The sequence below is a fragment of the Ovis canadensis genome, chromosome 16 (genome assembly GCF_042477335.2).
Source record: "Ovis canadensis isolate MfBH-ARS-UI-01 breed Bighorn chromosome 16, ARS-UI_OviCan_v2, whole genome shotgun sequence".
NCBI lineage: Eukaryota > Metazoa > Chordata > Mammalia > Artiodactyla > Bovidae > Ovis > Ovis canadensis.
This window is the reverse complement of record NC_091260.1, coordinates 46,778,959-46,796,080: the sequence shown is the minus strand read 5'-3', so window position 1 is coordinate 46,796,080 and position 17,122 is coordinate 46,778,959. Positions and strand designations below refer to the sequence as shown.

The window sequence follows — 17,122 nt, the reverse complement described above, 5'->3', positions numbered from 1 at the left end:
AATTCACACCTGAATCACTCTCTGGGAGGTACCTTAGCCTCCTGGGCGGAGCACCTGGGCTCAAAGTCCAGCTTCACAGCTTTCAATTGTCCAAGCAACTGGTAAATTTCTCAACCTCTGATCTATTATCTGCATTAACAACAGACTGAACAACATCCACAAATATTAAGTGGGCATTTAATTCAGTAAAACACTAGTTACTTGTATCCAGTACAGATTTAATTTAATGATCATATTCTTTGTCTCTCTAACATGTTTATTTGATCAACTAGGAAAGAGTTAACATGAATAATGAAGTATGGGATTTCCTGCTAACAAAGAATATTTAAGAACTGGAACTTTGCATGTTTCAGGAAAATAAAGGAACCTAAAGGGAGAAATATAGATCTGATAGAGCGCCTGAAGAACTATGGACAGAGGTTCCTAACATTGTACAGGAAACAGTGATCAAAACCACCTCCAAGAAAAAGAAATGCAAAAAGGCTAAATGGTTGTCTGGTAGACCTTAAAATAGTTGAGAAAAGAAGAGAAGCAAAAGGCAAAGGAGAAAAGGAAAGCTATAACTATCTGAATTCAGAGTTCCAAAGAATAGCAAGGAGAGATAAAGTCTTCTTAAGTGAACAATGCAGAGAAATAGAAAACAATAGAATGGGGAAGACTAAAGATCTCTTTAAGGAAATTGGAGATACCAAGGGAACATTTCATGCAAAGATGGGCTCAATAAAGGACAGAAATGGCATGGACCTAATAGCAGCAGAAGATATTAAGAAGAGTGGTAAGAATACACAGAACTATACAAGAAAGATCTTCATGACCTGGATAACCACAATGGTGTGATCACTCACTTAGAGCCAGATATCTTGGAGTGTGAAGTCAAGCGGGCCTTAGGAAGCATCACTATGAACAAAGCTAGTAGAGATGACGGAATCCCAAGTCGACCTATTTCAAATTCCAAAAGATGATGCTGTGAAAGTGCTGCACTCAATGTGCCAGCAAATTTGGAAAACTCAGCAGTGGCCACAGGACTGGAAAAGGTGAGTTTTCATTCCAATCTCAAAGAAAAGCAATGCCAAAGAATGTTCAAACTGCCACACGATTACACTCATCTCACATGCTAGCAAAGTAATGCTCAAAATTCTCCAAGCTAGGCTTCAACAGTACATGAATTGAGAAGTTCTAGATGTTTAAGCTGGATTTAGAAAAAAACAGAGGAATAAGAGACAAATTGCCAACATCTGTTGGATCATAGAAAAAGCAAGAGAATTCCAGAAAAACATCTAGTGCTTCATTGACTATACCAAAGGCTTTGACTGTATGGGTCACCACAAACTCTGGAAAATTCATAAACAGATGGGAATACCAGACCACTGAACTTGCCTCCTGAGAAGCCTGTATGCAGGTCAAGAAGCAACAGAAAAGGACATGGAACAATAGACTGGTTCAAAATTGGGAAAGCAATACATCAAGGCTGTATATTGTCACCCTGCTTATTTAACTTATATGCAGAGTACATCATGGGAAATCCTGGGCTGGATGAAGCACAGGCTGGATTCAAGATTGCTGGGAGAAATATCAATAACATCAGATATGCAGAGGACATTATCCTTATGGCAGAAAACAAAGAGGAACTAAAGACCCTCTTGATGAAAGTGAAAGAGGAGAATGAAAAAGCTGGCTTAAAACTCAACATTCAAAAAACAAAGATCATGGCATATGATCCCCTTACTTCATGGCAAATAGATGAGGAAACAATAGAAACAGTCAGAGACTTTATTTTCCTGGGCTCCAAAATCACTGCAGATGGTGACTGCAGCCATAATATGAAAAGACACTTGCTCCTTGGAAGAAAAGCTGTGACAAATCTAGATAGCATATTAAAAAATAGACATTACTTTGCCAACAATGGTCCATATAGTGAAAACCATGGTTTTTCCAGTAGTCATGTATGGATATGAGAGTTGGACCATAAAGAAGACTGATGGTTGAAGAAGTGATACTTTTGAACTGTGGTATTGGAGAAGACTCTTGAGAATCCCCTGGACTGCAAAGAGATCAAGCAAGTCAATCCTAAAGGAAATCAGTCCTGAATATTCACTGGAAGGACTGATGCTGAAGCTGAAGCTCCAATAATTTGGCCACCTGATGCAAAGAACTGACTCAATGGAAAAGATCCTGATGCTGGGGAAGATTGAAGGCAGGAGGAGAAGGAGATGACAGAGGATGAGATGGTTGGATGATATCACCAACTCAGTAGAGTTTGAGCAAGCTCCAAGAGATGGTGAAAGACCCTGAAGCCTGGCATGCTGTAGGCCACGGGGTCGAAAGAGTCGGACATGAACAACAACAACAAAGGAGGACCAGGCAGAGCAATAATAGAATTCCTTTCTTCCTATGGGGTCCTTTTGCGGGACATTTCTTGTCTTATTAGAGTGGTCCTTTAATTCATTTTTTTTCTGGCTTTGATAAAATCATACACCCTTCATGAATTCTCTTCCCAAATCCCAAGGGACTGTCAGATCTATTCAGGTTCTGCTGAACAGTTTTTCCCTATTGACTGACTCTATTGTCTGCCCTCAACCAAATCCCACCTTCCGTCTTTCACACACTTTTAGCATGCAAATTTAGAATTGTTATATTTCTGTGTCCCCGCATCAGAACAGTGTCTGACACACAAAAAGGCACTCAAATATTTCCCTAGGGGCTTCCTTTGTAGCTCCTTGGTGAAGAATCTGCCTGCAGCGCAGGACACCCGGGTTCGATTCCTGGGTTGGGAAGATCCCCTGGAGAAGGGATAGGCTACCCACTCCAGTATTCTTGCCTGGAGACTTCCTTGGACAGAGGAGCCCGGCAGGCTACAGTCCATGGGGTCGAAAGAGTCAGACACAACTTAGTGGCTAAACCACCTCTTTCACCTTCATCAAGAGGCTTAGTTCCTCTTCGCTTTCTGCTATAAGGGTAGTGTCATCTGCATATCTGAGATTATTAATATTTCTCCCAGCAATCTAGACTCTTAATTCTACATCTAAAAGAATGAAGAGTCTAGTGTCGACATGAGTGGCAGTCAAGCTGGCTGGGGGATCCTGGCTGCACCTGGTCTGGAGGGAACTGTACACAAGGCAGGTCCCACCTCGGCAAAACACTTGGTGATTTAACCTGTATTTAATCAAGAAGCCCTGAGTGTTGGTTTCAGCCTGATATTGAGGTTTTAAAATTCCTTCTGTTTCCTGACATTGATAGGTATTTACACATTCCGGCAGAGCAGGCAGAGGTCCTGCTATGCAAGCTACAAAAATCTCCACAAAGTTACCTCTCTTAGAGAACTCTGAAATTCACTTAGCACCAGGATAATAGTATGATTTCCTCTGAAAGAAAACTGTGTGGTAGAAAAAGCTTTGCTAATATGTCCAATTGGTGTGTGATTTAAATCAGACACTCTCAAAACATTCCACCTGCTTTAATGGATCTTTATGACGCTTTGGTGCTATTATCTTTATTTTTAAAAAACCAAAAAGCAGTGTCACTGAGGAAAAAGGATCTAAGAGAGAGAGATAAACTGTGTAACATAACTCAGAAATGACTGAACTAGGGGAGGAGAAAGGGAGAGAGAGAGAGGAAGGAGAGAGACAGAGATGTACAAAGAGAAAAGCTGAGAAAAATGAAAACAGGTATCTTCTCTGCATCTGTGGGTTTCTCATCCTTCCCTCACCTTTTATAGAGAACAGACCAATAGCCGAACTGGCAGCCGACTGGCGGATAGAGGGCAGGGTGTCACAGGAGTGAGGAGCCAGGAGGCCAAGGAGTGAGCCGATCTTAAAATTCTCTGGTGCCTGCAGGATAAAGGAGGATCCCGAGGTGATGGGGTGGCTTGATGATGTTGCAGCATAGTCCCAACACTGGATATTAAGTCCTTGTTTCCTCCGTGCAGGTCCTTAGAATAAAACGGAATCTCGGACTTTCCAAGCGGACAGGCGAGCAAAGACAAATGAATCGCTTCACTCCCCGGCTCCCAATCTCCCCCGCCCTTCACCCCCCGGCCCCCGCAGTCCCTCAGCCAGCTCCTGCTTGGACTCACAGTGCTGTGGGATGGGGCAGACCTCAGGGTGGTTCTCTGAAAAAACTCCGCCTGGACCGGATATCCATCACACAGGAGTTTTGGATTCCAGCGGCCTCCGAGGTCCTTGCTGTTAGCAAGCAATGACATCCACCCATTCTAGGGGCTTACTCACCACGACATCATTTGTCAAAACGTTTGCAGTGATCTGGAAGGCTCTTTCTCTTTCCCAGTCTTTTGGTGAGACAAGCCACATTCGGAGAAGCTGTTGGTCAAAGAGTAAAAGTGCTTTCCTTCAGTTCAGTTCAGTTCAGTCGCTCAGTACTGTCCGACTCTTTGTGACCCCATGAACTGCAGCAAGCCAGGCCTCCCTGTCCATCACCAACTCCCGGAGCCTACCCAAACTCATGTCCATTTAGTCAGTGATGCCATCCAAGCATTTCATCCTGTGTCATCCACTTTTCCTCCTGCCCTCAATCTTTCCCAGCATCAGGGTCTTTTCAAATGAGTCAGCTCTTCCCATCAGGCGGCCAAAGTATTGGAGTATCAGCTTCAACATCAGTCCTTCCAATGAACACTCAGAACTGATCTCCTTCAGAATGGACTGGTTGGATCTCCTTGCAGTCCAAGGGACTCTCAAGAGTCTTCTCCAACACCACAGTTCAAAAGCATCAATTCTTCGGCGCTTAGTTTTCTTCACAGTCCAACTCTCAGGTCTATACATGACCACTGGAAAAAACATAGCTTTGACTAGACGGACCTTTGTTGGCAATGTAATGTGTCTGCTTTTTAATATGCAGTCTAGGTTGGTCATAACTTTTCTTCCAAGGAGTAAGTGTCTTTTACTTTCATGGCTGCAGTCACCATCTGCAGTGACTTTGGAGCCCCCCCAAAATAAAGTTTGCCACTGTTTCCCCATCTGTTTGCCATGAAGTGATGGGACTGGATGCCATGATCTTAGTTTTCTGAATGTTGAGCTTTAAGCTAACTTTTCACTCTCCTCTTTCACTTTCATCAAGAGGCTTTTTAGTACCTCTTCACTTTCTGCCATGAGGGTGGTGTCATCTGTGTATCTGAGGTTATTGATATTTCTCCTGGCAATCTTGATTCCAGCTTGTGCTTCCTCCAGCCCAGTGTTTCCCATGATGTAGTCTACATATAAGTTAAATAAGCAGGGTGACAATATACAGCCTTGACGTATTCCTTTTCCTATTTGGAACCAGTTTGTTGTTCCATGTCCAGTTCTAACTGTTGCTTCCTGACCTGCATATAAGTTTCTCAAGAGGCAGGTCAGAGGCTGATCTGGTATTCCCATCTCTTTCAGAATTTTCCACAGTTTCTTGTGATCCACACAGTCAAAGGCTTTGGCATAGTCAATAAAGCAGAAATAGATGTTTTTCTAGAACTCTCTTGCTTTTTCCATGATCCAGCAATGTTGGCAATTTGATCTCTGGTTCCTCTGCCTTTTCTAAAACCAGCTTGAACATCTGGAAGTTCATGTATTGCTGAAGCTTGGCTTGGAGAATTTTGAGCATGACTTTACTAGCATGTGAGATGAGTGCATTTGTGCAGTAGTTTGAGCATTCTTTGGCATTGCCTTTCTTTGGGGTTGGAATGAAAACTGACCTTTTCCAGTCCTGTGGCCACTGCTGCGTTTTCCAAATTTGCTGACACACTGAGTGCAGCTCTTTCACGGCATCATCTTTCAGGATTTGAAGTAGCTCAACTGGGATTCCATCACCTCCACTAGCTTTGTTCATAGTGATTCTTCCTAAGGCCCACTTGACTTCACATTCCAGGATGTCTGTCTCTAGATGAGTGATCACACCACCGTGATTATCTGGGTCATGAAGATCTTTTTTGTACAGTTCTTCTGTGTATTCTTGCCATCTCTTCTTAATATCTTCTGTTTCTGTGAGGTCCATACCATTTCTGTCCTTTATCGAGCCCATCTTTGTATGAAAGGTTCCCTTGGTATCTCTAATTTTCTTGAAGTGATCTCTAGTCTTTCCCATTCTGTTGTTTTCCTCTATTCCTTTGCACTGATTGCTGAGGAAGGCTTTCTTATCTCTCCTTACTATTCTTTGGAACTCTGCATTCAAATGGGTATAACTTTCCTTTTCTCTTTTGCTTTTCACTTCTCTTCTTTTCACAGCTATTTGTAAGGCCTCCTCAGACAGCCATTTTGCTTTTTTGCATTTCTTTTCCGTGGGGATGGTCTGGATCCCTGTCTCCTGTACTATGTCATGAACCTCTGTCCATAGTTCTTCAGGCACTCTATCTATCAGATCTAGTCCCTTAAATCTATTTCTCACTTCCACTGTATAATCGTAAGGGAGTTGATTTAAGTCATACCTGAATGGTTTAGTGGTTTTCCCCACTTTCTTCAATTTAAGTCTGAATTTGGCAGAGTTCATGATCTGAGCCACAGGCAACTTCCGGTCTTCTTTTGCTGACTGTTATAGAGCTTCTCCATCTTTGGCTACAAAGAATATAATCAATCTGATTTTGGTGTTGACCATCTGGTGATGTCCATGTGTAGAGTCTTCTCTTGTGTTGTTGGGAGAGGGTGTTTGCTATGACCAGTGTGGTCTCTTGGCAAAACTCTATTACCCTTTGCCCTGCTTCATTCTGTACTCCAAGGCCAAATTTGCCTGTTATTCCAGGTGTTTCTTGACTTCCTACTTTTGCATTCCAGTCCCTTATAATGAAAAGGACATCTTTTTTGTGTGTTAGTTCTTAAAGGTCTTGTAGGTCTTCATAGAACCTTTCAACTTCAGCTTCTTCAGCGTTACTGGTTGGGGCATAGGCTTGGATTACCGTGATATTGAATGGTTTGCCTTGGAAACGAACAGAGATCATTCTGTCACTTTTGAGATTGCATCCAAGTACTGCATTTTGGACTCTTTTGTTGACTATGATGGCTATTCCATTTCTTCTAAGGGATTCCTGTCCACAGTAGTAGATATAATGGTCATCTGAGTTAAATTCACCCATTCCAGTCCATTTTAGTTCGCTGATTCCTAGAATGTCTGTGTTCACTCTTGCCATCTCCTGTTTGACCACTTCCAATTTGCCTTGATTCATGGACCTAACATTCCAGGTTCCCATGCAATATTGCTCTTTACAGCATCAGGCCTTGCTTCTATCACCAGTCCCATCCAGAAGTGGGTGTTGTTTTTGCTTTGGCTCCATCCCTTCATTCTTTCTGAAGTTATTTCTCCACTGATCTCCAGTAGCATATTGGAGATATTGATCTCCTTTCCTCAGTATCTTTCACATTCATCCATTCTCGTTCTCTCGCTCTCACTCTGCCTCTTCTGGAGTAGGGTGCTGGCCTCCCCACAAACACTGTGTGAGTGGGCTGGCTCTGTGGTGTTGGCGGGGGGCTACATGGGTCAGGCTGGATGAGTCCCCGGGAGGAGGCGGAGTTGGAGGCTGCCCTGGAGCACAGGTTAGGGTCCATGGGACCTACTCACGTTGAACATTTCTTGGCAGTCCTCTGCTTTCATGTTATCCCACATCATGGTCCTCAGCAGCTTTCCGAGAGCATCCATGGATCGTTCGTAGAGAAACTGAAATGAAGTGAGTGACAGTGAGGCTGAGAGCATGCGTTCATTCAAGTTCATTCATTCTACCTGGCTCTTCACCCTCCTCCGGCCTCGCCCCCACATACTTGGATGTGCTCCTTGTCTTTGTCCGTCTCGCCCTCATTTCTGAGTTTTTCCAGGGGTGGAAGGGGCAGCAGCCTCCGAATATTCTCCTCAAGAATATTAAGATGGTCATTCAGTGAGAGTTGAGGCTTCAGTTTACTGAAATGAGAACCATGTGGAGGAGTGGATATTATATTGCCAAACAACACATATCTCAGTTGAGTTCCAGAGAACTGAGGATCTGAAGGGGCTTGAAGGGGTCAGAGGCATTTCTGATGGGAATGCAGTGTTGAAGGAGATGGTAACAGGAGTAAAGAGAGATTGGGGACATAAAACCATACTGTAGGTCTAATTTATTACAGTGATAAACAAGCCATTACTTAATCCTTTATTATATGATCTAACATGTATCTACTTGTTTTCTTTAGCACTCAAGTTATGTGTGTATGTGTGTGTGTGAGTGATTGAGAGAGAGAAGAGAGATTCCAAGTTTGGAGCAGTGGGTTTTATCCCTTTCATATGTCCTTTCATGTCATATGTAGTCCCTGATGTCTCAGTCTGGAAAGAATCTGCCTGCAATGCCAGAGACAAAGGGTTGATCCCTGGATGGGGAAGATCTCCTGGAGAAGGAAAGAGCAACCCACTCCACTATTCTTGAATGGGAAATCCCATGGACAGAGGAGTCTGGTGGGCTACTCCTGCAACTCATGTAGTTGCAAGAATGGAATTCAGCTTAGTGACTAAACACCACCTATAAATGCATGACTAAATGACACTGGAACCTTCCTTTTCCTTTTTCACTATCTGACATATAGTATAGACATGAGGATATAAAGAAACCTGGAAATAGTTTAGGAAAATGTAAGTATTCAATAAATATGAAAACCTCCATTTGTTATTAAATAAACATAAGTTAAGACAATACAACACTACTTATCTGCAACAAAATTAGCAAAAAAATAAAAAATGATGACACTGTCAGAGAAGGGTGAAATTGGTTCTCTTACAGGGCTTCCCTTGTGGCTCAGCTGGTAAAGAATCTGCTTGCAATGCAGGAGATCTGGGTTTGATCCCTGGTTTGGGAAGATCCCCAGGAGAAGGGAAAGGCTACCCACTCCAGTATTTCGGCCTGGAGAATTCCATGGTCTAGAGTCCATGGGGTTGCAAAGAGTCTGACATGACTGATAGATTTTCACTTTCACTTTCACAGAGGAGTAAAAGTCAATAAAGCTGTGACAGCTTTATTGAGTGTTAAATGTGTTGATATATAGTGTGCAATCTTCTCATCCTTATTGCCTGGCTGGCTATTTAAAAATATCAACTTATCGAGGCATAATTTATGCACAAGCTGCATCCATTTAAAGTGTGCAATCAAATAAATTTCACACTCATGAAACTACCACTATAATCAATATAGAACATTGCTATCAGCCCCCAATTTTTCCTGATGCATCTTTGCAGTTCATCTATTCCTCCACCTTGGCCCAAGGTAACCACTGATTTGCTTTCTGTCATTAGTCTTCAAGTTCTACAGATGTCTTGTCCATATGAGGGAAGCCGTTAGCTACATGTGGCTATTGAACTCTTGAGTTGTTGCTAGTTTGATTTAAAATACACTGTAATTGTAAAACACACTGGATTTTGAAGATGTAGTATGAAAATCATGTAAACAATCTTATTAATTCTTTATTTTAAATACATGTTGAAGTAGTATACTGAATATGTTAGATTAAAATAATTGTTAAAATTAATTTAATGTTTCTTTTTTACATATTTAATAGTGGCTACTAGAAAATTTTAAACAATAAATGTGACCTGTATTATACTTATTTCTACTCGACAGTGCTGTTCTGGAAACTGTTTAATTCTTAATTCATCTTCAAGATTTCTTTGCACTTTCTTGAAACCTCCCTTATCTTTATAAATATGGGAACTTGTGCCTTTCCCTTATTTTGCTTCTTACTGAATTTTAGAAAAATTATGTGGATGTGTTTTGAATTCATTTCTCTTTGTTGGCTAAAACTCCTTCAGAGAAAGCTCATATTTTGTTCAACATTGTCCTTTTAGAACCTAGCTCAATGTCTGATATGTGGATGCAACTCAATAATATTTATTGAACCAAATTGTCAGCTTTTATAATTAGATGTTCAAAGAACATTTTTTTGCATGAGGATGTTCATCAAAGTATTACAGGTTTTATAAACAAGAAATAGTTAAATGTAGCAATAGGAGGTTGATTAATAATTGAAGGTAACAATATGAGGCATATCTATGCATCAAGATATCAGGCAGTGATTAAAATATTTGTTACCTCAACATAATAAGGGCCATATATGAAAACCGTATAAGCTAACATCATTCTCAGTGGTGAAAGACTGAAAACTTACCCTCTAAGATCAGGAACAAGACAAAGATGCTACTTCTATTTAACATAATACTGCAAGTCCCAGCCAGAGTAATAGATAAGAAAAATAAATAAAAGCCATCCAGATTGGAAAGGTAAAGGAAAATTATCTCTGTTTGCAGATGACATGATCTTATATCTAGAGAATCCTAAAACATCTACAAAAATATTATAACTAATAAACAAATTCTTCAAAGTTGCAGAATACAAAACTGGCACACAAAAATCACTTCCATTCTTATGCACTTAAAACAGTGAACCATCAAAAAAGAAGTTAGCAATTCCATTTACAATAGCATCAAAAGAATAAAATACTTAGAAATAAACTTAACCAAGAAGGTGAAAGGCTTGTACACCAACAAAACCACAAAATGATGCTGAAGGAAGTTAAGAAGACACAACTGAAAGGAAAGGTGTTTCATATTTAGATTGCAATACTTATGATTGTTAAGATGTCCCTCTAAAGCAGTTTGTAGATTTAATGCAATCCCTATCAGAATCCCAATAATACTTTCTACAGAGAGAAAAATCCATCCTAAAATTCACATGGAATCTCAAGGGACCTCAAATACCCAAAACTATTTTGAAAAAGAACATAGTTTGGGATCTCACACTTTTTGGTTTCAAAACTTATTACAAAACCACTGTAATCAAAACAGTATAGTACTGGCATAAACAGACACACAAACCAGTGGAATACAATAGAGAGCCCAGAAATAAACTCTCGTGCATATGGTGAAATGATTTTCAACAAGTTCCAAGACCATTCAGAGGGGAATAATATTGTATTTGGCAATGATTACTTGGATATGACACTTAAAAGTACAAACAATGAAAGTACAAATAGACAAATGGGCCTACATCAAAATTAAAAATTTCTGTTCATAAAGGACACTAAAGATAGAGTAAAAAGACAACCTATGCAATGAGAGAAAATATTTGCAAATCATATATGTGATAAGGGGTTAATAACCTTAGGCAATGGCAACCCACTCCAGTACTCTTGCCTGGAAAATCCCATGGAAGGAGGAGCCTGGTAGGCTGTAGTCCATGGGGTTGCTAAGAGTTGGACACAACTGAGCGACTTCACTGTTACTTTTCACTTTCATGCATTGGAGAAGGAAATGGCAACCCACTCCAGTGTTTTTGCCTTGAGAATCCCAGGGACAGGGGACCCTGGGGGGCTTCTGTCTATGGGGTTGCACAGAGTCTGACATGACTGAGGTGACTTAGCAGTAGCAGCAGAATAGAAAGTATGAAAAGTATAAAAATATAAAGAACTACAACTCAACAAAGAAAAAAGAGAGAGAAAGAACTGAGACAAATGGACAAAGGATCGAATATTTTTCTCAAGAAGATATGCAAACAGGCAATAAGCCTATAAAAGGATGCTCAAAGTCATTAATCATTAGGGAAAGGCAACTCAATGCTACATTGGGACACCATCTGACACCCATTAGGATGGCTACTATAAAAACCAACAAACAAAAATCAGAAAGTGACAGCAAGGATTTGGAAAACTTAGGACACTTGTGTACTGTTGGTGAATATAAAATATATAGCCCTTCTATAAAAAGCAGTATGGTGGTTCCTCAAAAGATTAAAAACAAGCTTGCCATCTGATCCAACAGACTGACTCATGCGTATATGCCCCAAATAAATAAAAGTACGGTCTGGAAGAAATATCTATACACTTCTGCTCATAGTAGCATTATTCACAGTAGCCAAAATGTGAAAACCCCCCAACAGATGAGTGTCCAATAGATGAATGGATTAACCAAGTATAGTACACACATCAAGCAGAATATTGCTCTGCCTTCAAAAGGAATGAAATTCTGATACACCCTACAACATGAATGGACCTTGAGGACATTATTCTAAGGAAAACAGGTCAGGCATCAAAAGATGAATACTACATGATGCTAGTGGCATGAGTTACCCAAAGTATAAAATTCGCAGAGGCAGACTATAGAGTAGTAGTGGCCAGGGCTGGTGGAAGGAGGAAATGAAGAGTTGATTAATGGGTATAGCACTTCCATTTTGAACGATGAAAAGATTTCTGGAGATTGGTTGCACAATCATGTACAAGTACTTAACACTACTGAACTGTACACTTAAAGATGGTTAAGATGATAAACATGTATATTTTACACAATAAAAAATTTAATGAAAAATGAGTGATGTTTGTGAAGAATTGGTAATGACATGGGAATATGTAACATGAGGGAAAAAAACAGGATAAAAATTATATGCAGAGCAGAATCTCAGCTCTGTAATCAACATGGGCAATTAAGAATAAAGAATTGAAGAAAATATACCAAAATTTTGATAATAGGGTAGGGTTAGGTGTAATTTTTACTATTTTTAAAGACTTTCTGCAGTATCCAAGTTTTAACAGTGAACTTCTATTTCTTTTACTGCAGGGGAAAATATTATTTTTAAAATGTGCTTAAAATTATCATTTTCTTCAGGCATAGTGCTGCTAACCAAACCTGGGTGTGATTAAGGCTTTCATAAGTTTTTATGGAAAGATTAAAATTTGCCTATAGGCCAAGAGAAATTATTTTTGCACAGAAATTTCAGTCCTCATATATCAATAAATCTGACTTTTATAAGCAGTTTGCTAGTCCCTGTCAGTCATCAAATGATCAGGCTTTCAGTTAATTCTATCACTTTGGAAAAAGAAAAAGCTCCCATTTGAGATAACCTATTGATGTACTGGGCTTCCCACGTGGCACTAGTGGTAAAAGAACCCACCTGCCAATGCAGGAGACATAAGAGGCATGGGTTTGATCCCTGGGTCAGGAAGATCCTTTAGAGGAGGACATGGCAACCCACTCCAGTATTCTTACCTGGAGAATCCCATGGACAGAGGAACTCGGGGCCAATAGTCCACAGGGGCACACAGAGTCAGACATGACTGAAGCAACTTAGGTAACATGCACACATTGATGAACTGTGTCCTTTCAGTGATGGTGTGCTAGAGTCTGCACTGATCAATGTCAGTTGATCAGAATGAGTATATGGGGAGGAAAGTTTTTTTTTTTTCACTGAGAAAAAACAAAAAATTCTCTACCTGAGGTATCTGATGGCGATTAAGGCTTTCCACCGAATAGGGCTGGCCAAGGAATCCAGAGGCTCATCCCTGATGAAATCCTGCAACACACACAAGGCCGGTGAACCGTCTCAGGGAGGACTAGGGGAGTTTCTAGACACTTTGAGGTGGAAGCCTCATTGGACTGTTGGGTGCCCTCAGGCAGAACCATGGCAAAATTCTGTTCCTAGGGACTGGTGAGTTTTACCCACTTGAAAAAGAAAAAAGACAACTTGCTCTCTTGGTAATTAACTTCTCAGGATCTTGCCCATGTCCTTCCTGCACACTCACCAGCATGTAACCCAGCAGCACCTCCTTGTAGGAAAACTTGAACTTCTCATCCTCAACATCCTGGACAGCAATACCAATCTCTGTGATACTTCTGGTAAAACTCATCTGCAGATCCATGTCCTAAAGGAAAATGACTCACAATGCAAGTCAGGGTCTTAGGCACCGCACCTAGTTCTGCAAATGTTTGGCCTATGGTTGAAATATGTACCCAGACAGCAGTGACACTGTGCTTCTTTTGCCATTTTCACCTTAGTCCCAGATCCGAGTTGCAGGGAAGTTGAGAAACTATGGTTTCTCAACCCCTGCCTCCACCATGGACTGAGGATTTTCTAGAACAGTGGTTTTCAAACATTTCTAATCAGAATCAAAATAGGAAATAGTTTATAAATTTACCTGATACTTATATGAACTATATAAATATATATATAAAATGCACATATAATGTGGTATTGGAGAAGACTCTTGAGAGTCCCTTGGACTGCAAGGAGATCCAACCAGTCAATCCTAAAGGAAATCAGTCCTGAATATTCATTGGAAGGACTGATGCTGAAGCTGAAGCTCCAATACTTTGGCACCTGATGTGAAAAACTGACTCGATGGAAAAGACCCCGGTGCTGGGAAAGAGTGAAGGCAGGAGAAGGGGATGACAGAGCATGAGATGGTTGGATGGCATCACCGATGCGATGGACATGAGTTTGAGTAAGCTCCAGGAGTTGGTGATAGACAGGGAAGCCTGGCGTGCTGCAGTCCATGGGGTCAAAAAGAGTTGGACATGACGGAGTGGCTGAACTGAACTGAATGCATGTATATAATAGATAACTAAATGTAAAAAAAAAGTTTTGTGATACTTATTGTTATATATAATCATTTTTCTTTCTTTTTGTTTTTTAAATTATGAAAGTATGATAACACACTTACAGGAGACTTGGAAAATATAGAAGAAAGTTATATACAGTTTCACTATATATTACAATTATTTTTAAAGTAGAAAAATTATGATTTTTAGTTGGAGTTTTGATATCAAACTCTCAAAAATTATCTTCTATTCCTCTTTTTTTTTAATTACAAAAAATTTCTGGTTGTGATCTATTAGATATATTAAACTGATTTCCTGATCTACTGGTGGGTCACAACCCACAGTTCTAAGAACACTGTTCTGGTTTACAGTCAACTTCCAAAGCACCTAGAACCAAATACAGTTCCTTGTTCTGTCTTAAATTAGGCTTGGGAATCCTGACTTCAGAGTTGGATTAATTAGTTAAATTTTGGGATTCTTTCCTGTGGAATCAAATCAAGAGAACATTTATGCTTATTGTACTTTCAGGGAGCATAATTTGTATTCAAATATATTTATACTCAAACACAGGTATTCAGGTATATCAAATATATCACCTACCTTGTTCACCACAGACATGCCCAGAACCTGAAAAAAATCAGAAGGAAAGGCAGATACTAGAGCAGCAGTCAGAGTTCCTTTGCCCCAACCAAAGAACCACGCATCAACCTGAATGACAACAGTGAGACAGGGTGTTCAGCCTTTCCAAGTGGTGGGGGCCACCTCCCTCCCTCAGTTTCAAAGGGACACCTGTGTATTGCTGGATTCTTTGCCCTGGATGAATCATGACTAAGCTACAAAAGGCAGCACAAAGATCTCCAGCCTTTGGATTTCAGGCTTCTCATTTTAAAAAGGCTCTATCAGACCTTGGTAAGAAAAAGGGCACAAAAGCTCTTGGAAGAAAGAGCAATAAAAACTTATAAAATGAAAGTTAATGGAGAAGCTGATTTTGGAACTGAGATATAGTCAGTTCTCTGACAATGCCTGTGTTGAAAATGCAAATTTGCTACAGTGAAATTGATGTATGAGGGAATACTTTTAGCATATTCTGAATTTTGAGTTTGCTTATGTGCAGTTTTGTCTGTGAGTGCAAAAAGGTGAACCAGACGAACTGGGCCTGAGGAAGACTTGCACATACACCACAAACGTCATCAGCTGCCTCAATTTACTGTGTGTGATGAGCTGCTCTCACCCAAATCTGGCATTACAGCTGTCTATTGGATTTCAGATATCCTTCCTTCCCACCACCATTTCATAATAGCTCATAAATTGCAGTTGACTTCAGGGTTTTTTAAGGAAAATTTCTATCATTTTTTAGTAGTATTTATCTACTTCCTGTTTTTAAAATTTTGAAAATGAAATTGTTGTGTTTTTTTTAAACTGTATCATTGATGGGGTTGTTGAATATTATACCATTCATCCCATCTCCCCCATAATCCCTGTGGTTTTTCCTGTATTGTCTTGCACAAAATTTGCATTTTAGCAGAGCTGACCTATCTTAAAGTGTAGTGATCCTTATCTAAAACATCTTTATCTCCTTTCTATTTTATTTTTACCATAACTTTCATGGACTTAATAGTAATATAATATAAAATACCTTCTTAAACTATGTTTTCAGTTCTCATCATTATTTATAAAATTTTGGGTGTGTAGCATCACAATCACATTTAGAATCTGTCTAAAATGACAGATTCAGTGATCCATCCTTGAAGACTGATTCATTGTTGTTGTTTAGTCACTAAGTCATGTCCAGCTCTTTGCTACCGTATGGACTACAGCATGCCAGGCTTCCTGTCCTACACCATCTCCTGGAATTTGCTCAAATTCTTGTCCATTGAGTCCATGATGTTATCTAACCATCTCATCCTTTGCTGCCTCCTCCTTTTGCCTTCATTCTTTCCCAACAACAGGGTCCTGGTCAATGAGTTGGCTCTTCACATCAGGTGACCAAAGTATTGGAGCTTCAGTTTCAGAATCAGTCCTTCCAATGAACATTCAAGACTGATTTCCTTTCTGATTGACTGGTTTGATATCCTGTGGTCCAAGGGACTCTCAAGAGTCTTCTCCAACACCATAGTTCAAAAGCATCAATTCTTTAGTGCTCAGTTTTCTTTATGGTCCAGCTCTCACATCCATACATGACTGCTGGAAAAACCATAGCTTTGACTAGACACACCTTTGTTGGCAAAGTAATGTCTCTGCTTTTTAATATGCTGTCTAGGTTGGTCATACCTTTTCTTCCAAGGAGCAAATGTCTTTTAATTTCACGGCTACAGTCACCATCTGCAGTGATTTTGGAGCCCAAGAAAAGAAAGTATCTCATTGTTTCCATTGTTTTCCCATCTATCTGCCATGAAGTGATGGGACCAGATGCCATGATCTTGAATGTTGAGTTTTAAGCCAGCTTTTTCATTCTCCTCTTTCACTTTCATCAAGAGGCTCTTTAGTTCTTCTTCACTTTCTGCCATAAGGGTGACGTCATCTACGTATCTGAGGTTATTGATATTTTCCTGGGAATCTTGATTCCAGCTTGTGCTTCATCCAGCCTGGCATTTCACGTGATGTACTCTGCATATAAGTTAAATAAGCAGGGTGACAATATACAGCCTTGCTTTACTCCTTTTCAATTTTGGAACCAGTATGTTGTTCCATGTCTAGTTCTAATGGTTGCTTCTTGACCTGCAAACAGGTTTCTTAGGAGGCAGGTCAAGTGGTCTGGTATTCCCATGTCTTGAAGAACTTTCCACAATTTGTTGTGATCATACAGTCAAAGGCTTTGGCATAGTCAATAAAG

General features: G+C 40.1%; 1 protein-coding gene across 1 annotated transcript in view; it reads right to left on the bottom strand.

The window, feature by feature from the left end:
* Positions 1-17,122, bottom strand: part of MROH2B (maestro heat like repeat family member 2B) — a 77,956-nt gene that overhangs the window by 20,018 nt on the left and 40,816 nt on the right. Inside the window, exons 22-28 of the mRNA XM_069556579.1 lie at positions 14,890-14,916; positions 13,494-13,613; positions 13,185-13,264; positions 7,728-7,863; positions 7,531-7,626; positions 4,227-4,316; positions 3,707-3,827 (exon numbers count right to left, since the gene is read on the bottom strand). Coding sequence (XP_069412680.1) covers positions 3,707-3,827; positions 4,227-4,316; positions 7,531-7,626; positions 7,728-7,863; positions 13,185-13,264; positions 13,494-13,613; positions 14,890-14,916 — 670 coding nt within the window. The remainder of the gene's footprint in view (positions 1-3,706; positions 3,828-4,226; positions 4,317-7,530; positions 7,627-7,727; positions 7,864-13,184; positions 13,265-13,493; positions 13,614-14,889; positions 14,917-17,122) is intronic.